This window comes from Blennius ocellaris (genome assembly GCF_963422515.1).
Source record: "Blennius ocellaris genome assembly, chromosome: 11".
Classification (NCBI taxonomy): Eukaryota; Metazoa; Chordata; class Actinopteri; order Blenniiformes; family Blenniidae; genus Blennius; species Blennius ocellaris.
Genome location: NC_137660.1, coordinates 21979484 through 22004244, shown reverse-complemented (window position 1 = coordinate 22004244; position 24761 = coordinate 21979484). Strand labels below are relative to the sequence as shown.

Sequence of the window (24761 nt, the reverse complement as noted above, 5' to 3'; positions counted from 1 at the left end):
GAAGTGTTTTTTCCGTCGTTCTCGCTGCTCAACATGGAACATTTCACACAGAGCAGGAGCCCAGGAACCACCTTTCCCCCCCCACCTCATTGATATTGGAATTATTCATCACCGGAGTGAAGGCAGGGGTCACCGCCCTCGTGTCACCAGTCTATTACAGGACGGATAAAAGGGAATTCAAATGTAGGGAACGCGATTTGCAGATGTAAGCAAACTGCAGGAGGATGTAAGAGACTTTCACAATCGCTTCGCTGCGGCACATTGTTTTGTTATTGATCAAAACTAAATAACGATTCTTGGTGGAGGTTTGGAAGCACGCGCAATCCATGCTTTTGATCAACAGTTCAAACTTCCTGTTGATACAACATGGAAGGTGAAGGAGACCGGTCAAAACGAAGAGAAGAATCACTGCGCGAGTCCCTGAAGTGCCGCGGCCCGTGACCGACCCGATGAGCCACTTTAAATAACAACGCTGGCAAACGGGACGGCGATGGGAGTCACTTCAGGACTCGCCCCCAGGGGCCTCAGCTGTGGAATCCTTATTTAGACGCCGGAGACAAACCCTTGAAGTCCGTTTAAGGCAAAATTCATATTTTTTTTTCTCAGTATGTTGCCAAATTGAACGCTTGAAACGGCTTAAAAAATGGATCCGTTGTTGTGATTTCTCATCTTTATTTGATCCGTCGTCCAACCGACATGTGGATTATTCAATTGAAGAGCTGGAATTTCGCAAATTTTCTCAACACAAGCCAGTTTGAACATTCTTGCTTGGTAGTTGTCGACATCGTAAAGCATTTTCTACTTGAGGAAACAGACGTGGGGAAAAAAAAACTCTGCACTGGTAAAAAAAAAAAAAAAAAACCTGCCCCTCACAGAAAGTGAGACCAGGCTGAGCTGGTAGAGCCGGTCGCTCCCAGGCGGAACGTTGCAGAACGGGTGGATGTGACTCACGGGGAAGCTGAAAAGCTTTTTTAGCGTTTTGTATATTTGCAGGTTTGAAATCCTCCTCCCAGCACGGCAACGCCGACTCCTCCCCTGCTCCCACTATCTGTTCATCCGGTTAATCGAATTCAATTCACAGAAAATGTCAGAAGCAGCTGGGAGTGGTAAATCTTGTTTCTCATGTGGTCAGTGGAAAACTTCCGGAGACTCACAAGAATCTTTTGGCAGGCGAGTGTTTGGGTGTATTGAGACATTTATATAAAAAAATAAATAAAAACACATCTGGAAACTTGAAGCAACAACACAAACTCTAGAATTCCAAAGGAGCACTTACTTTATAAATGAATTTATTTAGTAATACAGTGGTATACTTAGAAATGTGTTGCAAAGGAAAAAAAACCAAAACAAAACAATAAATCAAACCAAAGAAAAAAAAATCGAAATAAATAAAAACAATGTCAGCCACACGGGGAAACAAAAACTAGTGTTGGGTTGAAAGCAGTGTTATCATATCAAAAGAAAAATAGTACCGATGTGCCATAATAAATTGTCTATTAGTACAAAAATACATTTCAGGGCACACAATACAGCATCCAGTATCACAAATAAAGGAAGGGACCACTCTTCACAGCAGCCCCCCTCAAGTACATCTTTTAAAATCATTTAAACCAAGCACTTCTCTATTTTGTAAATAAGAATAAAAAGTTTTCTGACAGTTAAAAATGCCTTAAGTAGTGTGTGTATATGTTGGTAGAAAAGTCGGACTTATTACTGCTTATGTCAGTTCCAAGGCTCAGGGGTATAACCAGAATACAAACATAACCAATGTAACCGCTTTCTCTTTTTTAAACAAACGTTGTTTTTTTCTTCTTCTCTTTTATACAAAATAACAAAGATGTACAAAAGTTCATTTACAGAGAACCAAGGCCATATGCTAGCAATATGTACAGCCACAATTTAAACATCTTCTAGCTTTTTGTATTTCCTCAGACTTCATATGCATAGCAGTAAAAGAAAGCATACCTTTTTTTTTTTTTTTTTTTTTCCATCAGCCTCAAATTTATTCTCGTGTGCTAAAATCTGAGTTCTCCGTTTATGAGAAAAATGCAGAGACGACGTTTTTCTTCCATAGTGATTGTTAGAACTGAAGGATCCGATGTTTTTTTTTTTAAAGTTTCACTGAAAAGTTAATATGCAGATAAGGCATCACTGCTTGCAGTGTACGATGGGATTTCCATGTGTTGAACTTAGTAGTAGCAGGCTTCTGGACCTGAGTCATAGCACATGCATAGATTTCTAGACAGCAGGAGTTTGTAAAATCAAGTCAGTTATTATTTATCTACGGTAAAACATTTCTACAAAACATCAGTTTTCAACAGAGAGAGAGCCCTGCTGCAACAAACGGGCGTTTTTCCTACTAATACTTCATTCTTTATAATTTTTTTTCTTTATTATTATTATTATAATTTTTTTTAAGTGTTCTTTAAGATGTCTACGTGTTTCCTTCATGAGTCCGCCTCATCTTTTCTTCAGTCCTTCATCAGAGATCCTTCACGAGTGAAACGCATGACCAAGGAACTCACAAACAAAAGTTTTGCATATACCAACTTTACTGTTTGTGAGTTTTTCTTCTTCTTTTGTTTTTTTTTTACAGTACGCAAAAAATTCCATTACAACTATTAAACAAGTTTTCCAAAATTCTCCTTTTTTTTTTCTTCTTTTTTTTTTTTAATTTCCCTCCTTTGCACCGCTTTGACCTTTTACAAAATTAGATAAAAATGGTCAAAATGGGATATTTCAGTCTGTGGCACTGGTCATGCATTCCAACTCCAGTTCCTTTTGTTTAGATAACGTGTTTTTTTAAATCTTTTTATTTTTTGCAAGCCTTGAAAGCACCGAAAAAAAAAAAAAAAAAAAAAAATGAAAGAAAAGAACAAGAGTACAGCCTTGAGGATGCTGGACTACTCCCGACTCTTCCTTTGTGTAAATGTGTTTTGTGTAACTTCTTCTTTTTTGTTTTGTTTTCCTTTCCCGTTTTAACTTTGGGCACAGTAAACAACGTGAGGGTGCAGAGTTCATACTTGGGAGAGTTGTGCGTCCGGCCTCGGTGGAGGGGGCACGGCGGAGGCGACGCCCCTCTCCGCCCTCCTCCTGTTCATCACATTCAGTAACAGGCCAGCTGTTGCCCTCTTCAGAAGTGGTCAATGAGCACAGACACACAGTTTGCACCCACCAGGTAGTTTGGGTCTCCGGGGAGAGATTTGTTCTGCCATGTCTTGGGATCACCTGCGGGGGGGAAAAAAAAAATAAAAATCAAGAGACGCGACATCACAGAGCCTCGCTTTGATTTTCAAACACACCACTCACATGCGCAAAGCAAAAAAAAAAAAAAAGGCTTTTTGGATGATATCGTAAGCGGATGCCTCAACACGTGCAGTCAACATTCAGAGAATCATTCCAACAGTCGGTTAAATGCCAGCGAATAATCCAGGATATGTTTAATTAAAAAATTAAATAAAAAAAGAGCATTTTTGTATCTCAAAAGTCCGAGATTCTAATACGCAGTACTGATTCATTTAACAGCTTAATTTTTTTGCATGTTTTATAACCAATTTCATTCACGGGGCAGCCGTTTAGATTTCAGATTGATTTCACTGTGCGGCCATATGCAGCTCTTTGGGGTCGAAGAGAAAGTGTGAATTAAATAGAAATGAGTGTTCATGAGGCATGCAATATAACTGCTTTTCTTTTTAAAGTCGCAAAAACTATTTTTATGCATAGCTATCTTTACCCACGTGATGCTCTAAATCGCCATGATCAGGCAAAAAAAAACAAAACACAAAGATATAGAGGAATTTGATCCACGCAGAAGAGGAAGAGTCTTAAGACAAAAACAATCAATTATTTGAAAGAAGAGAATTTTTATATTTAGCAAAACTGAAGTGAAAATGAGTCAAAGTTATAGTTTTATGCTCCAAATCAAAATATAGTCTTTGCGATAAAATCAACTGTTCAACTCTATTGGGAGGCTTTTGCTATTCTGTTTACAAAGTACATGATATTTATCCAAACGATCTACAATCAGTTTTTATCTTTAATTGTTCTGTTGAAAGGAACAAAAACCTGATCTTGACATAAACATAATATGACAAATTTCCCCTAAGTTTTATTTTTTTGGGTTTTTTTTTTTTTTTAAAGAATCATCATATCGGCACCATCATGACGATTTTCATCCGTTTGTTCTCTTTTATAACTGTTGAGATCTGTGACTCGCCTCGTTTATCTGTCCCACTGCACACTGTTCCTATTACACTTTAATCTGGGACATTTGTTTTGTTGTGGCATACGATTGGGGAAAAAAAACAAAAAACAAACAAAATAAAACACAGTAATACAAAGTGTCTGATCGGCGTCGGTGAAAACCCAGCCAGGCCCGTTTTGACCAAATCCCACAATAACATCTCACTGACACTGGTTAATGCTCAGCTGACGATAAAGTCAGCAGAGAAATCTGAAGGGGAAAAAAAAAAAAAAAAAGATAATATCAGCGTTGCTGCTACACCGTGGGTCCACTGTCAGTATTACTACAAAGCTCCCAATTATACTCCTGAACAAACAGGAGGCTTTAACAAGGGCAAATCACATCAGATGATTCCACTTTGCACGGCCTCACAAAGCAGCACAGAACAAACGGTACCGGGGCTTTCAGAGAGTCTGATGTGCGTTTCAAAAGCGTTCAGATTATGTAGATTTCGGCGGATCTGGTGATGATTCACAACGAGCCACAGACTGAGAACAACTCGTCAACTCGTTCTAAAGATACACTCGGTATTCATTCACACATTGTGGACAGGGAGACACACACACACACACACACACACACACTCAACATTCACACTTATGGACAATTAAACTTCACTGCCTTTTTTCCTCCATACTGTTTCAGATGTTAATTCTACGTAAAGTCAGATCAAATAAGTTAATGTGGATTTGGTGCGTTGCTGAAGCAGCAAACTCTCACAACTGGCTGAGCTAGAAAATCTCCCCACATTACTACCATCGGCATCAGTCGATTTTTGCGAATAACCTCTGCATTGATTGCATGTTGATATTGGGGAGCGCGGGACTCGTAGTCCACACAAATCAAATGATAGAAATGACGCCACCTTAAATCTCACCAGAGCACATGCATGGAGAAAAAGTGACGAGAAACGAGAGGGGCGGATGAGCGTGAATGAAATGATCCCAATAACACTCTCCTCTTCAACCAATAAAAGCCGGCCCAACAGACCCCACAAAAAAGGACAGAGAGAGGACAGCGTACCCGACGAGGAGTCGGAGGATTTTAGAGCAAAAGACCAACCATCAGGGGTCATAGACGCACAGTGAGGTAAGCGCAGCTCCACTGGCTTCAGGAACTTCAGTCCATGAGGGCCGCACATCACCAGCGGACTGAGTAGCGTTTCTCCTGCACGGATACGTGACATTTTTTAGAAACAAATCCACAAATTAAAAACACACGGGAATTCATCAGTACAGAGGATTATGCATGAACTGGTCGAGAGGGAAAAACACACTGTGTGCTGCCAGAGTCCCGGCGTGAATGAGAATGAAGCGTTAACTGATCTGGCAGGTGGCTTTAGTAAGTTAATTTCTAAAAAAATCACTGCTGACACGTGTGTGATGTTGTCAAGGTTGATGATAACCGTCATCACTCTTCAGTCTGTAAAACTAACTTTTTAACCAAACTTGTATACATTTAACCTGCAATTAGTCACAAATGTTTAAATACAGATGCATTTAAAAAAAGATATTTGAATTCAATGTTGTTTATTTACGCTGTTTTCTTACATATTTATCTTCCCGATTAGAAAAGCGAGAAGAGGCGCGCAAAGTCACCGATGTTCAAAATGCACAAACTGAGCAAAATCAGCATTTTTAATTGCCATTTTCTATCCATTTAGATCAATACCATCATTTTTCAATACACTTTTGTCGTTTTCTAATGTTCTTTCACGACAAAAATGAAGAGCGGCCCTAAAACTCTTTCCTGACGTCATTTCAAACTACAAAACTATTGTCAGATGTGCCTCCCACGCAGGCTTTTATCACCGATATGGGAAAAAAAAAATCCACCGACTCACCTTTCTCCTTGTCGAGGGGGGGCAGGATACTGTTGTCCCGGCACACCTTGAAGTAGATCTCCTGCTCCACGCTCTCGGGGATGGCGCCTTGGGGGATGATGATGCTGACTCCTGTCTCGATAGAGCTCAGGACCCCTCCGTTGCAGTTGAAGATGCCGCGGGCTGTGGCCACCACCGTGTGCCCTTCGTCCTCGTCGTCGTCGTCCAGCGCGCTGGGGCTGAGGGGCGGAGGCAGTGAACTCGGCGTCATCAGTCAAATCAAGAGTGGGGAGCGAGAGAGAGAGCAGTGCCCCACAAAAACCTGCCCGCTTGTGTCTTTTAGCACTAATTACCCGCTGCTGGACGTGAGTGTTTACGAGCGTCTTACCTCACGGGGATGGCCTTGGGGAGGGCGTTGATGTTATTGTGCTGGTATTTGGGCCTGTTGTCCATAGTGCGCGTGAAGGTGTCCAGGCCGCTGTCGTGGTCGAGGGGCTGCGGCGACAGCTGAGGCTTCCCGCTGCTGTTGCTCACCGTGCCGGTTTTACCGAGGAGCTCCGCCTTCGCCTGCGTGTCGTTGGGCAGGAGGTTGTGGTTGAACTTGGGGCTCTCGAACTTGCGCTCAAAGGGCCGGGCGGCGCTGGTGTAAGGCTTGGGGACGTAGCGGTTGTAGCTCATTGGGGCGGGAGCGCCCATCGCCTTTGTGGGCGCCGGGTCGGTGCCGTTGACCGGGGACTTGTCGGGGAGGCCCCGCGGGGGCGGGTAACCTCCCGCTGTGGGTTCGTCCCTGCTCGCCGGCCTCAGAGCCGCCAGCTCAGGTTTGGGATTGGGCGAACTCAGAGGTTCGGGGATAGTGTTGGCTGGAAACAGATGAGGAGGAGAGAGAAAACCGCCAGTTGTAAAACAATCTCAATTTGGTGAATATTGACAAAATGTATTAAATGTTGTGATTCCAATCTTGGACCCCGATTGGTGTGGTACCGAAAATGAGCTCTGCTATAATGTACATGTTCTATAATATGCACTGTCCTTTTTAATAAATCAAGAAATCTGACATTACGGGGATTAATAAAAATACTGGGGAGAGAAAAAACGGAGAACCTTTTATTGTCAGTGACGAAGGCCGAGTGGTCTATTTCTGTGTTTCTGACACATTCGGGTGGAGAGAAGAATCCGAGAAACCAGCGGAACGAGTTTGGGGACTCACCATCGTTGGGGCTGAGTTTCGGCAGCGTGTTGGGAGGAACGGCAGGTGGCGGGGGCCCGTACTGTGACGAGGGACTGATTTGAGGCAGAGGTTCGTACCTCTTCTCCACCGGACTCACCTTCTCTACAGACTCAACTCTGCAGTTAGTGGAAACAAAAGTTAAAATAAAAAATAAAAAAATAAAAATAAAGGTACTCTCAACCGTTGCTGAAATGAAAAGCCTGGCACAAGGTGTGTGCTGCTTTACCTGTTGTACGGGTAAGACAGTTGAGCTGGTTTGGGCAGGTCATGGAAGCGGTTAATGCCTGGACTGGGTTGGCCCATGGCTTTGCTGTCAAAGCTACGCCGGTCAAAGTAGGACAACTGCTTCCTGTAGTACTCCTCGTCCTCGTCTGGGTCGTAGTGGTTTGAACGCACCACGTCGTCCAGAGGTTTTGTGTGAGGCTTCTGTGGCTCTGGAGCCCTGCAGAGGAAACCAGAAAAAACAACAACAAAAAAACAAAACTGTTAAGATAGCTGCTCAAAATGTTAAAAAAAAACCAAGTAAATACTGACATTTAGAAACATGATATGAAGGTGTTAATAATGAAATGAAGCACAGGCTGCATTTCAAATCTCCTCCACTAGGTGGAGCTCAAATAACAATGGAGACATTCAAGGATTTTCTCCAGGATCAAGCCAGTTGTCCTTCGGTCGCCTCCTCTGCAGCCTCGGGTTCTGTGAGGAACGACTACTAACCTATAGGCAGATTTCTCCTGCTCCAGGTTGCTGAGGGAATTGGCTTTTAGCACCGGGCCAGGTGCACTCACAGGTTTCGGAACATCTGCAGGCTGAAAAAAACAAAACACGAGCACATCTTCAGAGCATCTTTCATTTGAATTTTGTTCACGTGAACAGAAAGTGTGGCGCGCACACATTTTGTGCTGCGGCGAGCATTTGTCGGTCAAAACACACACGCCCATGCAGATTTTATCAGGTCCATCAGCTATTTGAAGCAAATGGTTTGTCCTCTTAGAAGCTGTGGAGGTTTTCGAGGAGAAAATAAAAGCTGATAAAGCTTTAGTTGGCTTAATTATTTGAACGCTTGCAGGCCCGTGTTTTTGTCCTACTTGTGGTTTAATGTAAAACATTATTACTGTACATAATACAGACTACCTAATTCTTTAAAATGGAGACTGTACGTACCCTGAGCACTGACGACTCTCCCTCTTTCGCCCTGTCCATAGAAACCGACCGTTTATTCTCAAACATCTTGACTCTGTTGAGCACTGACTGTGGCTTCATGGCCGGGTCCTCGTCCAGGTCTTCCCGTGGGGGTGGGGGGAGGAGGGGCTTGGAGCCCGGGGTGAGCGCTGGTTCAACCGGGGAGAGCAGGGCCTCGAGTTTAGGTGGGGGGAGAGCGGAATCAGAGTTCATGGCGGGCTCATGCATTCCTGGCTTATAGCCCCGGTTCGGAGGCCCGGGCATGTAGCTGGGCCGCAGGCCGGAGTCGCCGTAATACTGCTTTGGAGGCTCGGGCGACCGGGGCGAGTTGATGGGGAAGCTGTGTGACTCCGCCTCGTACGGGGAGCGGGCATCGTAACCCGCCGGGGCCGGAGGGGGTTCGTCGTAACGGATCGGTGCGGGTTTGCTGTGACGCGGTCTGCCGTCGTAGCCCACGGGCGGCGCCTCGTCGTAACGCGGCTGAGGGGGGCTGTAGTCCCTCCCCGGCCCTTCGTCGTAGGGGGACCGGGGGTTGTAGCCCATGGGTTGCTGGTGGCCCGGCTGGTAGCCCGCGGGCTGGGAGGACGAGGTCTGCTGGTCGTAGGGGGGCCACTGTTCGCTGTAATGAGGCACTCTGTTGTCGTAGTGCAGGTGAGAGTCAGTGTTGTGAGGCTTTGGTTCCGAGTAGCCGCCGCCGTCGTAACCGTAAGGCGGGTGGTCGTATTCGCGGTATGGCTGTTTGTCCTGGTACGGTGGCTGGTGACTATAGCTCAAAGACTGCTTCAGGCCATGGTTGATTCGCACCGGGTCCTCCATATTGTACAGATCCTTCTTGTACATCTGTGAAGAAATGGCACGAGATCAACCAAGTTCATCTCTCACGCGATCGCGTGCTCGTGCTATGAACAGACCAACGAGATTAAGGAAAGAAAGCAGCCAGTATTTCATCCAGAATAAAGACTAAATTCATCACAACAAAAGAAACGGAAACCTCGACGAACTGAACATATGGAGCATGAACCAAATAGTTCGAGAAAGTTCCCCCAATCAACCATGTAAACAAACATCAAGTCAAAGTGCAGGTACACAAGCAAACCTCTGTTCAGTATTCAGAAAATAGTCCTGAATGTCTGTTTGACACGATGCCTTTCAAGAATGATGCTAATCCAAGTCTTTCATCCAAGTGGCTTTCACGTGTTATTGCGTCTCAGAATTATTGTGTTAATCGTGTCATTTGTACATTTCTGAAAGGCCTCATTTCAAACATATGATGTGTAGCCTGTAGACAGCAAAATCTAGTTAGAGTACTTCCTATGGAAGATTTGTTTGTTGGCATTTTCTCGGGGAAAAAAAACAAACTACTTCATAAAAGACATAATGCAGTGTGCTGATGTCATATTTGTATTTTCCATAGGGGGATGTTACTACGAAGGGTACTGTCTGCAGGTTAGCGTTCATCATGCAACAAACATTCAGTTTGCATCTAGTGCAACGTGGAACTACTGGCACTACGACCGATGACACATCTACCCACTACGATGCCACTGCAAGTGCTACTGTCGTTCATCTACACAAGAGATTTAAAGCTGAAAGGAACCCCAAAAAAACCAAAAAACCAAACATTAGGAGCCATGCAAAGGAAGTAAGAGGCAACAGTTAGGGCTGGTTGTGGATGTCTTCACCCCTGGTCAAAAGACTCAGATGTACCAGTTTCTTCTGGTCTCCCAGCCCACTGTGGTGCATGTGGACCAGCCGGTCGCACATTTTCTCTGGGAGCCAGAGGCACACAGTGGGCTCAGTGAGTCACACAGTGTGGGCGTGTCATGCAGAGAGCGAGTGGAAAGCGTGTGTGAGAAGACAGGCAGTTAAAAGAGCAGGCTGGGTGGGGTGGGGGGGCGGGGCCCAGGCCCGGTCCGAGCTGCTGGTGAGACAACGGGTACCTTTGGTTCTGGACCAGGCGGTCCAGACGGGTGGGGTTCAAGTGGAGGTGGTGGGGGCGGATTAAGCTCAGGGGCAGGACTGGGGCTGTTAAGTGAGTCAGCCTGAGGGGCTGCGGCTGCAGCAGGCGGCTCCTCTAGGTGCACACCCTCTAGCTGTACAGGCTGCTCAGCAGCGGGGGTTGCTACCGCCGTCGGAGGCAACGAGGGTGTGGGCAGAGCAGCCTCACCTTGCTGTGAAGTATCGTTAAGAGACATTTATAAACACAGCCAGCCAAGGGCACACAAAGTACAGCAAACCCGACACCAAGATCTTCTTCCTTAATGTTTTATCAACTTTTACACCAGCCAGACCACGTGCTTTGAGAAATGTGGTCGACATAAAAGAAAACATACCGGTAGCTTCTAAAAAAAAAATCTCTAGTCGTTGGCTAAGGACATTTAATCTTAAAACACAGGTCGGGACACAACATTCAATACTAACAAACTACTCCTCTGCTTTGCACTTTGCAAACATTAAGCCATACATCCATCTCTGTCAGGCACAGCCTGCAATGCTCAGAGTGAACTTTACCTGCTGTGGAGCAGCCATCTTGAAGCCAGCGGGATCTATGCGACTGGCTGGGTCAGGCTGCACGGGGTGCTGGTATCCAGGGTAACCGGGCGTGTCCTGAATGACGGGGGGGTCTTCTCTCACGGGCTCCGAGGAGCGAGTGATCGCAGGCTCCGTGGGCAGACCGACCTCGTCATTCAAGGTCTCGTCCAACTCCTGGTCCGTGTAGGCCCCACCCTCCGTGTCCGTGTCCTCGTAGTCAGAGGTGTGGCGGCTGTCCGTGCTGTACATGGAGTATTCGCTGCCTGGCGCCGACAGGTAGGACAGACGGTCGTCGTGGATGTCCAAGTCGTCCTCTGTGGTGCCGTCCGCCTGGGCAGAGCAGCGGAAAACAGTCACCGGCGGTCCAGTCGATCAAAGCGAACAGCACTCTGTAATAGTGGCGCCCAACAGACGCAGGGAGTCTCACCTTGCCCTCTGACACCCACACCAACTGGTTCTGCTGCTGCTGGATGGTTTCCTTCAACGCGCCATACCAACCGTCATTCATATTGTTCAAGTTGATGGTTGCTGAGGGGCGAGCAGTGAACAAAGTTATTACTTAATGAAGATTAAAATAAAATAAAGAAGAAAAAAAAAGACAATTACCATTCGAATTTGTTTTAACATGCCCTGGCCACTTACTGGTGAACAGGTGGTGATTATTCTTCCTCAGCTTAATGGCTCGCTCGTAGAGCTTCCTGGCGCTCTTCCTGGACTCGGGACACAGTCTGGTCCTCATGTTCTTTACACCCTGTTTGTTATCAGGATTGAGGAAAACCACTATCGGGTACCACTGAGCATAGTTCAGCCTATCCACAGCGTTAGGGGTGATGTCCAGCACAGCGTGTTTGTCCTACATCAAGCAGGAGAACAAAAAAGGAATGGTTAAAGAACATAATACCGACACGTATATGTGTACGTGTAGATGGCAGAGGAGAGCATGCTCACTCTGTCAATGATCTGCTTGATGGTGTGAAGACGGATGATTCCTGAACTGCGCTGGTCTGTCCCCGCGTCTCTCGGTTCACTCTCTGGGGAAAAAGATGAAAAGGAGGACGTTTTTGGGAAATAAAGACCAGATGTCTCTTGAGCACAGGCGTGTTTTTAAACGACATGTGGACACAACGTACTTGCAAGCTCAAAAAGATCTGGCTCTTCTCTCGAAAGTTTTTCTCGAGCGACGTCGGCGATCGGTCCAAATATCACAACTGGTCTCAGGAAACCAGCTGCAGGAAAATAAAAAAAACAACAACAACAATTGCACATTAACTTAACAGACTGGTCAACCTGGAATAAGAATTATGCTATTTCATAAAGGAGAGCAGTTTTATCCATTTCACCTTCTCTAAGAACAACTCGTTCATAGGCTGGGAACTTCGTTTGGACTGGTTGGGAAGAGAGGTCCTCTCTGCTTTTCCTCAGGTTCCTCTTTGAGCTGCGAAGACCTCGAAACCTCCAGAAGTCGGCCCTGTCCCCTCCTGCAGTCTTCGGTAGAGTGTATTGCACACTAGAGAGCTGCTCCGCTCTGTTGGCGGATAACGGACAGGACAGAAACGGTCATTATTGGAGTCGAAGCTATTGGATGAGTCATAAAACTTGGCACAGCTAATTGCAATATTTCCTGTACTTGGGGACGGTTGCTGATAGAAAAAAATAAAACACATTTCGCTCAGGCGTTGGTATCGACTGCAATTGACAGGCGGAACAGGCGTGAGCCCATCACCTGTTCTTGTTTGGGATGATGCCCCTCTCCACCTCCTGATGGTTCTTGCCAATGCGGATAGCCAGCCAGGAGCCCAGCTTGCCGTTGTAGAGGGTGTCCACCACGCGGAACACCTCGCCCTTGTTAAAGCTGAGCCCATATGGAGATTCCTTCTCGTACTCAAAGTGTGTCCGGATGTAAAAGGAGTCGCCAACGTCGGATTCCACGATCCGTCGATACACTGAACGCAGCAGAATCCCAATCTCAGGATTAACAGGGGCCAATATAAAACAGTGCTATGTTTTTTTTGTTTTAATTTACTTCACTTACCATCTTTTTTCTTCTGGGCCAGGATAGTCACCTCCTCACCCTTTGGAAGGTCGAGAAGGAATAGCACCGCCTCCTCTCGGATTATATTAGCAAAGTCTACATTATTTACCTGGAATTACAAAAAATAAAATTCTATTAAAAGCTTTTGAAACATCAAGTTTGCTGCACTTTTAAACTTAATTAACATTTATTTTTTTCCTTATTTTTGAAAGTGTGAATCTCTATTCATTCATCCTGGTAACTGCAATTTTTTTTTTTTGATTTCCCTACAAGAACTCAAACCATTCCTCAATATACTCCGTGGAAAGGAGGAGAGCGTTTAGGTACAGACAGTGAAATATATGACCGGGAGCGTAATGGGACAAACACAGTGAAAGGAAACAGTGTTTAACTGTGTGTTCCCTTGGGGCCGTTGCTAAGAGACCAGGATGAACATTGAGGAATTTTGGAGCAGTCAGTGTGCAAAACTCCCAAATAAAAAATTAAAATAAAAGGGGGATTCTTGAGGACGCATTCACACCAAGACGCAACTTTTAACAGACCATCAGATATCGTACGATCGAAATCTATAAAGTCGCAGCTCGAAACTTTCAATACAATTTTGTTTTTTTTACAATATCCATATTTTAAAAAGCTCTAAATTAAGTAACTCACCCTGAGAATTTGGTCGCCCTCCTCCAAGCCCTCCTTGGCGGCTGGGCTGTCCTCCAGTACGCCCGCTACGAAGATGCCCACGTCATTACCCCCAGCAAGGCGCAGACCCACACTCTCCCCTTTCTTAAACTTCACCAACTTCATGCTGGGCCTGAGGATGAAGACAATTGATCTACTGATTATGTTTGACAAATCAACATTTAGCATGTTAGAAGTCGACTTCGTAAATAACTAAAGGACACAAACTCGGAAAAATAAACATTTCATCACAGCAGTGAAATCCGGGGCATAGATCTTGTGCTTTATATGTCGGGGTAACCTGTAGTTTTATTCTGTGATTGCATTATAAAGCACTCAGTATTACCGTAGGATACTGTCGTCGTGGGCAGCGCTTGGCACGGGGGCATCAGAGGGACTGACCGGCAGGTCTACATCTGGCTGTCCGGGCTGAGCGTACACTGGCTTGGGCTCTAAAGGAACACACACACAAACACATACACACTTTAAAAACAAGAGAAGTTGACTTCCCAACTTAGTACTGCAGAAGAAACATTGTTCAGAGTGAATTCAAGTACACAAATCAAAAAACATATTCGTGAAGAATAACATAGTGAAAATGCAAAAACACACACGCATACACATGCACACGCGCGCGCACACACACACACAGAGAGTCCTGAGCAGGGAGGTCAAACAGAAAGGCAGCAGAGTGCTGCAGGCTGGGGAGGGATGTCAGACTCAATCAACTCATATGGTTTATTTTCACTTGGCTCCAGGCAAATGTAGCCAGGCTCAGCAGGCGTCTGAATCTAACTTTTTGGATAGTTTAGCTTAAAAACAAAACAAAACAAAAATAAAAATGTAAAAAAAAAAAGGGTGGTGGTGGAGGTAAAGCAGGAATTAACTTGACAATCACCAGTTGATTGTTCCGCTGCATAGGACTGGTCGAGAACGCCACATCGGTTTATTCCCACAAATAATACATGATTAACTTCTGATTTTATTTTCAGTCGCGCATGCACACGCGTGATCCAGCGGCTAATTGTTACACGTCTGACCTGGTAGAGGGGGGAGTTGTTTGTCCTCTCTTGCTACGGCCGGCTCCTTCGGTTTGGGCAGAGGGACTTCCTCCGCCAGCTTCGCCGGGGTTGAGGCAGGCTTCGAGAGCCGGTCGTCATCACGACTTCTGTGACTGCAGATGCCAAAGAGATGGGTTTTTTTTTTTTTGTGTGTGTTTGCAATTTTTCCTCAAAACAATGAAGACACAGCATCATAAATACTGCAGTCTGCAGGTGTAGAGCCCGAAGGCAACATAACATTTTCCTCCTGAGTAGACGTGCACTGGCGGGGAAGAAGTGAGTGAAAACAGCTTGACAGAGTCTTGGGCTGCATCGCCGTCTTTGAAGGTCATCACTTTGTCTTTCCACTCTTTTGGGCTCCTATTTTTGGGAGCAGCTTATCTAAGGTGTCAGAGTGAATTTTTGTCCTCCAGGTGGATTTCAACTACGTGGCTCTGGCTCCAGACCAGCTTTTGCTTGACCACCGTGCCAGTTTTGAAACATTACGGCTGTGTACACAAGTACAGAGTGGCAACCCGGCAGCCATTTATAAGCCAGATAGTAGTAAAACCCTGTCAAAATCCCAGCGTTTTTGATACATAATGATTATTTTTCTTTTCTTAGAAAGGTTGCTCCCCAGTGATCTGGCTCCATAGCTTTCTAAATAAAAAATCACAGTTATTCTGTAGCAGAACTTTATAGGGAAAGTTTTATTTACAGACCGAGTAACAACACGGCCACTAAAGATCCTGCTCAAACAAGGAAGTCTCCTCCTTTTAATTCACGAGAAGCAAAACAAGCAATAAAGGAAAAAAAACCCCCACAAATGTTGCACATTTTGATTAGAATAAAATTGTTTCCTTAACCCCAATGTGAATTTGTATAACAGATGATTTGTCGATTCAACCATCAGTACATCTGTGCGGCAAAAGCGGGAATCACGTGCCAACACTGGTGGTTTGTGATGATCTTTTGTTTACTTCCTCGTTAGACTCATTCTGTCATTGTGCCAGGCATGTGGTTTTAGTCATCATGAACATTCGAGAGCCACAAGGGTCCAGTGACACATCATCTCAAGGAGAGGCATCACTGAATAATTGATGACTTGTCACTTCAGCAACAAATCATCATGTAATCATTCGCTGTAACGTCAACAACACTAGTACATAGTCATCATTTCTCAAAGACAAAAAGTTTACAATGACATACTACACTGCACTACATCTATTTGGGATTTACAGTCAATGCTACTGATATTTACAGAGGGGAATTGTTGCCAAACTTACAGTATTCGACAGCTGTTGAAGGATAAAAAAAAAAGAAAAAAAAGAAAAGTCAAATGAAAAAGAGAGAGAGGAAAAATATGACAATGCTGGCATATGGCATCGTGTTTAAGATGTAAAAGCTCTGAACTCCAAAACAAGTTTTGACCTGGCTCTCAACCCCAATTTTAACCAAGACCGACTCATTTGCAAGCTTAACAGCTGACTTTTTCTCCCCCCCCACGGGTCAATGAGCAGAGTGAAAGGGCAACAACTCCGCTACTCTATCGAGTTTAAATTAGGAATTAATGAGGTACTTTCAAACAAGGTTACAGTCAAAGAAGTGCTGAATGGTGTAATGGGCAGTATTAAGACAAACATAAAGTCGAAAGTCCTTCGCAACCATAAAACACAGAAATAAAGGTTGTTTAAACAAGTGGGAACAAAGACATTACGACGGCATCAATTACAGCTTATGTGCACTTTTTGTCTAAGTTATAAGCAGCTGAAAATGACGAGTTATTTCAAATTCCCATCTGCTTTCTCATTCAGTTAAATATAAAGTTATTCTTTATGAATCTCAATTGGTAATTCATCTGTTCCAGCAGCAGAAAACAAGAAAAGAGAAATATCAAAAAGAAAAAGCAAAGAAAAAGCATCAGAATATCAAGGTCAAGGTACAAACTCGTCCCCGGCTTGATCTTGAATGTTAATCCCCTGATTTATTTCCATACCAAAATGTCATGCAACTAGGCAACAGTGTCCATGGCAATGAAGGGATCTCGAGCATGTATGTTGAAAAAAAACAAAAAAAAAAACCCTGATATTAAATAGAATATTTCAGTGATAGCGATTGTTTGAACTGCTCCAGAAAGAATACTCTATAGTGGACAAAGAGCATCAGTGAACAGCAACTTTTTTCAAGTCATGTCAAAGATTTTGAATTAAATTTTGCTCTGGACTTTAACTTGGCTATGCTAACACATGAATACTCATCGATCCATCACTTTCTACTGTAGCGTTTGCTGGATGTGGTCATTGTCCTACTGGAAGGTGAACTGCCACCCAGTCTAGTCTTTTTCAGACTTTGCACCCAAACACAATCTGGGATGAAAACCTGTTCAATTGTTTTTTTGTTAGTTTTTTTTTATTTTTTATAACTTGACACCCCTGACCTGCCTTTGTTCACAAATGGTCTCCAAAGAATGCCTGAGGCCTTCACACAGCAGCTGGATTTATACTGAGATTAGATTGGACGCAGGTTGACTATATTTATTAATTGGGTGACTTCTGAAGGCTCTAGGTTGTATTTAGATGGGGTCAGAGTAAAGGTGTATTCATACTTTTCTAAGCCACAATATTTGCATAAGCAAGACTATGAAGTGCATTCATTTCTTGATAGCTGCCTAAAATACAGAAGTGTGATGAGATGTTTACCTTCCATTGCTGATTTGTGGAGGTGAATGTCTGGAGTGGTCTGAGGGTTCCGATCGTCTGTCTGGGGAGCGTGATCGGCTGCTGCGGTGTCTTTCGTGCGATCGATTGGAATGGTCAGATGCCAGCGAATGGATATCTGAAATGTCTGATCAAAACGAGAGCCACCGTTCAGCGGCCGCGCTCCGGAACGCGCATCGACAAGCCCGGCTTTCAATCCCAAACCAAATTCGGGCCGGATGCACACTGCTCTCACCGTCTCTGTCCGAGGCGTTGGCTGAAGGAATGCTGTCGTCAAGGTCAGGGATGTTCAGCAGGGTTGCCCTCTCGTCTCTTTGAACAACCATTTTTAGCTTGCCCTTTGACCTTTCTATCAGCTTCTTGGCGTCTATCAAGGAGAGGTTCTCTGTCACTGTGCCATTAATCTGAGACAATAAGAAAACAAGGCGAGTTAGTTTAGGCATGACAAATTTTTTTGTGTGTAAATTATATGAATCGAAACTCTGGAATAAAATGACGCCATGTTTTACATTTTGATCCAAGAGAACATCCAATGATCTGCATTTACTGATTCCTCACAAAAGAGTTGAATGGTTGAACTCGAGTGTGAGCAGTTGATGAAACTAAAACCACAGCATCTTTATTCAATGTTTAACAAAAAGCAGAAAATTCAGAGCAACTTGAGATTTCACTTGCTGTTCTGCGACATTAGACAAAAAAAAAAAAAGAACACTACGGTAGATACAAACCACCAGACCAGCTGCACAAATACAGTAAAAAAAACAAACAAACATGATTTCAATGATCTTCATAGTTCTTTATGACGCTCCCCCTCCAGCTTACCTTCAGTACCACGTCCCCCTCCTGGATGTTGCCATCCCGGGCAGCCAGGCTCTCGGGGGAGATGTCCTTGACAAAGATGTGGCTGGCCAGGCGCAGGCCATATTCTGCTTACAAAGTGAACGACAGCAACAAAGATGATGTTAGCACACAGTTCACGTGACAAACGACACGCTGACCGCGCTCGGCCGACAGCTGTTGCTCCCACCGGGATTAACGCCACTGATTAAAAGAAGATTAATTGCTCTTTTACTTAGATTTACTTGAGTTGACTTGGATTTTGCTGCAGCTGGCAGGTTTTGTTTACTCTGGCAGTTAACCAATGCTGATTTTAATGTTTTATTCTCTTCCAAAAAAAAAAAAAAAAAAAAAAAAAAAGAATGAGGCTGCCTGGTAATAATCAAATGAATTTAAAAAAAAAGAGGAGTTTCCTCATCCTGTAAACATTTTGCATCCCCGACTTTGTGAGCCTCACCTTCATTTTTGCGGGATTTGACCAGCGTGACCTTGGCAGGGCGCGGGGGCAGGTTGTGCGAGCGGCGGTCCGAGCGCGGGGAGAGGCTCCTCTCCCGCGAGCCGCTGCGCTCGCGCTCCCTGTCCCGTCGGCCACTGCTCCGCCCGCTGCGCCGGCCCATGGCTCCGCCCACGCCGCTGTACGCGCCGCTGCGTCCGCTCCGCGTCTCGTATATCTCCTCGTCGTAGCTGTCCTCTTCTTCGTCGTGCTCCGACATGGTTTCCCTCTCCCCGAGGCGACCCATGGGGACGTGCACCTTCCTCTTCCGTCTAATTGTCTGACCCGGGGGAAAAAAAGAAAAGAAAAGGAGAAGAAAAAAACAATAGCCATGAGCTTGTCTACCAGTCAATTTAACAGGAAGTCATTTCAGTTTTGTGTTAACAGCCAAACTTGACAGACTTTAAAATTCTAAAAATGTTGCCAGTTATGCCCTGTAACCTCTCAGTAAAAGTGCACATGATATAAAAGTACATATAATATATGCCATCGGCATGGCAGGTGGCTGATATGCTTGATGAATAATTAAAAGGAAGAAATGGGAATCCAATTGTGGTGTCAAGTCGAACTATTTTAATGACAGTGCCTGAAACACGCACTTAGCTGCCACGGGGGTAAAGGGGGGGGGTAGGGGCGTGGGGGGGGGGAAATCTGACACAAGCATGTGTTTGTATATCTGTATCGTTCCATACTTTTCGTTTTGGTCACTTCTGCTCCAGACTACACCAGGGCTTCCTTTGAGTTGGACCCAAGGTCTCACCTGTGGTCCTGCTGAAACGGTCCCAGTGTGGTACGGGAAAAAAAACCTTCATTAACTTGCTAAAGGCAACGTCTCCTTTGAATACTTCAAAACAATATTTCTTTGTTATGCAGGGATGGACCCTTGTTTATTTAATAATATTATCTGATTGAGATTTGCTTTCAATTAGGAGATAAGCCCTTATATAGGCTTACTAACATTTATTGGATGATTGATCGTCTTCTCCTACAGTGGGACTCGTTTCTACACTCTCGTGGGAGTTGAAAAGAGTGAAGTCTGTGCAAGTTAACAGGCAGAAGACCATTAAACAAATTAGGTCCCAAGTGGAGAAAGGGCATCAAAAGCCATCAGTGTGCCGCTTCCACTCATGTTGTCATTTTTTGGGGGGTTTCGTTTGGTCTTTTATTGCTTTCTTTTGGATTGGCAAATCCAACACTCACTGTCGAGTTACGGTTAACCCCAACATATACACTCTATATGACATCCCTCTTTTAAACAGTCTGAAAGGTTTTGGGCACTTGTCACTTCTCTTGTAAGATCGCTTTAAAGGAAAAACAAATTCAAAAATTAAAAGGATTGCTGACACTCACAATTTTGGCAATTTTCCCACTTTTACGGAGTTGCTGGACAGCGTATGCATGCTCCACGTTGTCCATGGAGACCGCATTAACCATAACAACTCTGTCATTTTCCCTAGAAAGAAAGAAAGAAAGAAAAAAAAAAAGGCAGTCTTTCAACGGCAGGATAATTCTCAAAAGCCAGGAATAAATTCCACGTGTGAATCTGACGAGGATTGCCAAAGAACAAGACCTACTGCAGTAGGCCTTCTGCTGGGCCTCCTTTCAGCACGTCGGAAATGACAATGGAGGTCTCGCCACTCTGAAAATGAGGGTTATCCCGACCTCCTGATATGGCTATCCCGAAGCCAAACCCTGGTGCCTGCACAGTCCAACACACACACACACAAAAAAAAGAGTACACAGTTAGTTTTTTTTGGTTGTTAAATAAAAGCTGGTGCTCGTGCGTATTACAGGTGTGAACAGAAAGAACAACACTATTAATGAACCACAGCTCAGGAAGGTAATTTAGAAAAATAAATCGCAAAACCACACACTGCTGTGACTGAATAGGTATTTCTTTCTTCTTCTTTTCTTTTTTGCAGACAGCAGGCACATACAGTAGCTGCTTAGTAGATGTGCAGCATGTGTGCAAAAAATATGCTGATGCTGCATTTGGAGCTCGTTTTTTAGGATCTGCAGCCAAAAAAAAACAACAACTTGGGAATGAATCACGGAGAGGAAGAGCTCTGTGATAACTTTGCTCGTCCACCTGCAGCCATGTACACATCCAGCACACGCTGGACAGGAGATGATGTTGAAAATAGCAGAAAAGAAAAGTGCATGCATCGGGAGGGGGAAAAAAAAAAGGCAAAACAGGCAGAGTAAAGAGATTTTGAGGAGAAACAGACAACAGGCTACCTACCCTGTGTAGTGTTACTGTGTGCTGTTCCCAAATGACTGTCTCCTCCATTGCTGCACTCTGAAAAGCAGAAATGCATATCTTTAAACAAACACAAAAAAAAGCAGAGAAATAAATCATCAAAGACAAAATAGGGCGAGAGAAAACACAATTGTCCGTTTCTTGGACACGCACACACATGGGAACGAGTTCCCTTTCAAAACACCACATTGATTTCATTCAGATTCATTAATTCAACACCTCCTTTGTGCTACAAAACAATAATAAATTGTTCTTATAAACTGCACACTAAGAATTATATGATGCGCTAACAATTAAACGTTCAGGCAAATTATTCCCACTTAGCAACTTGAGTAGAATTAAAGTTTATAAAACTGTTAAAATAGTGTTTAATGTTGTCTCCATGATGCAACTTGATCTCATAGTGTGTCAATTGTTGCTTATTAGCACATATGTTCATTTTCACAGCAGTAAAATAATTATGCTGACTTGGTAAAACAGTGCAAGGTTTTAGCTTGCTCTTGTTCTAAATAACAACTCCCCGTGGGTGCTTAGTTTATTTTTTTTATTTTTTTTTTTATTTGCTGCAAAGCTCACAGACTGACTTGACCAGTGTTTTTTTTTTAAAGTGTGGGGCCCGGCCTTTTCCTTTGACTATTTCGGAATAAATAATGACAAAATGAAATAGAGGGTGAAACTATTCAAATGATTTGATGCAATAAAACAAAAACAAACAGGTTATAAGGCTTTAAAGTCGGTGCAGCAAGAAGTGCCAGTGTTCCCAGGCCATTGGCAGCCAAGACAGAATTGGTACATGTGGTTGCAACATTCAAAGAAGCACGTCTCACGTCTCAGGTCTCAGCAAGTTAAGGAGTTTGTTTTCACGCCGCTGCAGATTTGCAGTGAGACCGATAACACTTTGTCATTCTACACACGATCAACTGTGAGACGGGGAAAAAGGTGAAGCAGGGCCAGAGAAAGACGTCTCGTGGGCTTTGGGATACAAATGGCGCAAAGAAGAACACTTTTGTTAAGACACAATGAAACCAAGCCGAGAATTCAAATCTCATTGCCATTAATCACAGAAGGTTAAGATGAAGGTCGGTCCTCCAGCTGTAGGTTAACACGGCCCTCTGCACCCCACAGAGAACTTCTCATCTCATCTTTGCTTCTGTACCATTTCGCCTGCACTACCGCGACACATTAGATATTTAAAGACTGCATCTAAAATACTATCAGATCCTTCCCTTTTTGGAGGAAAATCAGGGGCACCGAGTGCAATAACGGCCATTTGTCATGTAAATTGAACCTGGTTGTTGACCTTAATGGGGGAGACATATCACACGTTTCTCCTCCCGCTCTGCTTGCAATTCCTTTGACACCTTGGAACAACCTTAGGTCCGGCCACCTATGCGGAAATCGCAGATCTCGCGGCGCGGCACATTGAACTGTGACAAAAAGATGAGCGAAGGGAAGTTCGTATCACTGTGGAAGCAGATGCAGATCTTCTGCCTGCACCCTCAACTGCTGCCATGTTGGCAGCTTCAAAACCGAAAACATCCAGCAAGTGTCATTCAGGCTTCAAGCTGAAGAGGAATATGCAGCACCAACGGCACGACAACACTGCTAATGGTATGGCTATCGAGTCCAACCGAGTGAGAACAATGGATGAACTGTGCTTGAGCCAAAGGCAGAATATGGACAAATTTACAACGTTAGCAAACATGGTAGTATAAAGCCGAGTTATTGTACCAAAACACCAGAGGCAGCTGGCTAGAAAACTGGCCTCTGCTTATTGTTTCGCACACCCGGCTTTCATTCAAACACGCTGTCCTTATACGCGTCGTGACCTGGCGGCCAAGTGCCAAACATTAGCTGGCGTCTGGGAATACAAGCAGCTGAATAAATCGCCACAAGTGGCCCCAGACTTTCTCGGCTTGGCAGCAACTGTCACAAACCCAACAAGCCGCTTATGGTTTGAGCTCACACAACGAGGCTGAACAAAAGTTTGAAGGAGGGAACTCCCACTGGCCTTTTACAATGAATATACTGCACTTAAGCGGGAGGCGGGGGGGGGAAAAAAAAAAAAAAAAAAAAAAAAAAGGGCATCTGAATCTTAACAAGTCTGGTGGAAACCGAGGCAGTTCTCTCACTGGAAACTTTGGTCTTCAGGGGATTTTTTTTTTCTGGACTCTTGGTCAGCACCGGGGAGGTGTGGAGGCGAAAAAAGTTCAACATTTTGCGAAATTTTAAAATGTTTCACACTCCTTTTCAGTTTATATTTTGTAACTGAAAGTATCTAAGATTTTTTTTGGGGCTTGAGTTGCAGTATAATGCCACAAAAAGTGATTTTGTATTTTGGCAAATGACTGGGGAGTTCTTATTATGGTTGATCCGACCGTACAAGTTTTAGATCGCCACAAAATTACCGAAATAGAAAATGGGCCAAAACTAAAAGAGGAAATCTAAAAAACAAGTCAAACTTGAGTTTCTGGAGGGAAAAAAAAGCAACAGAACCCATTGAGTTGGGTCCTTGCTCTCTTCCCTCTCTCTTCCTTTGTCTCTCCCCCTGCACACCTTTCACTTTGAAGGGATGTAATTTTGCTTTCTCCTCCTGCAGCGCTTGTTGCTCTGGTAACCGAGAGGGAACAGTGTGGTGTTGTTCAAGTGGCCTGACATTTTCAGGACGTGTCTGAAGGTTCCTCTCAGCTGTGGGAGGTTTAAAAAAAAAAGACACGGTTGAATTAATACTCCAACAAAAGCAGCAGTTTTTGTTCTTTTTTTGGGACATTTCAGATGAATGCCACTTGCTTGTTGCGCCACGAGCGTCTTAACACAGGCGGCTATAACGGTCTGACATTTGTCAAAAACTTAACAAGCTCTCCTTTTTCTAGAAATTCAGCACACATAATAAAAACTTCTCTCTTCGCGTTTGACTTGATCCCACAAGCCGACCACAGTCTCAATGTCCCATTCAGTGTAAATGATACTTATCTCAATGGGAAAAAAAAAAAACCAAGATGGACAAAAACAAAGTTGGAGTCCCATTGCTTCTGCGACGTGCAAGGGTTCCACACTCTTCCTGTGTACAGTTTGCAGTGAAGCTGACGTCCAGCGACTGATGAGTTTTAGCCACACTCTTGTGTACGCCCCTTTATGGCCACGATCGACTGGTGCCAAGAGAAGCTTCACGCTCCGATCCAGAGCCAGGGCTGGCAGGCGCTCCACAGCAGAGACACAACATGTTGGTCGGGTAGCGCTTGAGGGGGGGGGGGGGGGGATTACAAGCCGGCGACTTGGGAGCCAGAACCATGACACAGATGGATTTGAGCACAGACAGATAACGCACAGCTGAGAGGGGGGAAAACGACCACAAAGCGCCAATGAAAAGTGTCTGTGTCAATACACAAATGGTAAACAACATCATGAATAGGCCCGCTGTTATTTTGTTGCCCTGCAGGAAAGAAAAAAATAAAAAATAAAGATAGCATGACTATCAAGTAATCCACCGGAAATCTTTAAAACCTTTCATTTCCACTGGGGAAATCCATTAGGGGGGGGGGGGGGGGGGTGAAACTAATGATCAATGTCCACAGTAGTTTATCATTTGCCTCATCAATGTATCACAAAATGACCATTACCATTTGAAAAAACTTTAGCCTGCTTGATTGTAGCCTGAGCAATGATAGTTGTCAACGTGCTTCATCAAACAGGAAGCAATACA

At 44.3% G+C, this 24761-nt stretch overlaps 1 protein-coding gene across 7 annotated transcripts in view; it reads right to left on the bottom strand.

Annotated features, from left to right (window-relative positions):
• Window positions 1–1293: 1293 nt before the first annotated feature.
• Window positions 1294–24761, bottom strand: part of tjp1b (tight junction protein 1b) — a 50091-nt gene continuing 26623 nt past the window's right edge. For 2 of the 7 annotated variants that reach the window (XM_080504555.1, XM_080504549.1), the window contains exons 2-28: window positions 21041–21097; window positions 20373–20497; window positions 20149–20251; window positions 18763–19078; window positions 18291–18397; window positions 17704–17872; window positions 17451–17595; window positions 14752–14885; window positions 14058–14163; window positions 13694–13844; window positions 13040–13148; window positions 12731–12950; window positions 12348–12532; window positions 12138–12233; window positions 11956–12038; window positions 11650–11860; window positions 11435–11535; window positions 10987–11337; window positions 10416–10646; window positions 8458–9315; window positions 8011–8102; window positions 7520–7735; window positions 7273–7409; window positions 6454–6925; window positions 6087–6304; window positions 5267–5410; window positions 1294–3228 (exon numbers count right to left, since the gene is read on the bottom strand). In XM_080504555.1, coding sequence (XP_080360681.1) covers window positions 3134–3228; window positions 5267–5410; window positions 6087–6304; window positions 6454–6925; window positions 7273–7409; window positions 7520–7735; window positions 8011–8102; window positions 8458–9315; window positions 10416–10646; window positions 10987–11337; window positions 11435–11535; window positions 11650–11860; window positions 11956–12038; window positions 12138–12233; window positions 12348–12532; window positions 12731–12950; window positions 13040–13148; window positions 13694–13844; window positions 14058–14163; window positions 14752–14885; window positions 17451–17595; window positions 17704–17872; window positions 18291–18397; window positions 18763–19078; window positions 20149–20251; window positions 20373–20497; window positions 21041–21088 — 5223 coding nt within the window. In that variant the 5' untranslated portion in view covers window positions 21089–21097 and the 3' untranslated portion in view covers window positions 1294–3133. Of the gene's footprint in view, window positions 3229–5266; window positions 5411–6086; window positions 6305–6453; window positions 6926–7272; window positions 7410–7519; window positions 7736–8010; window positions 8103–8457; window positions 9316–10415; window positions 10647–10986; window positions 11338–11434; window positions 11536–11649; window positions 11861–11955; window positions 12039–12137; window positions 12234–12347; window positions 12533–12730; window positions 12951–13039; window positions 13149–13693; window positions 13845–14057; window positions 14164–14751; window positions 14886–17450; window positions 17596–17703; window positions 17873–18290; window positions 18398–18762; window positions 19079–20148; window positions 20252–20372; window positions 20498–21040; window positions 21098–23614; window positions 23712–24761 lie in introns of those variants that run through there. The other 5 variants (XM_080504550.1, XM_080504552.1, XM_080504553.1 and 2 more) reach the window with 5 other exon arrangements.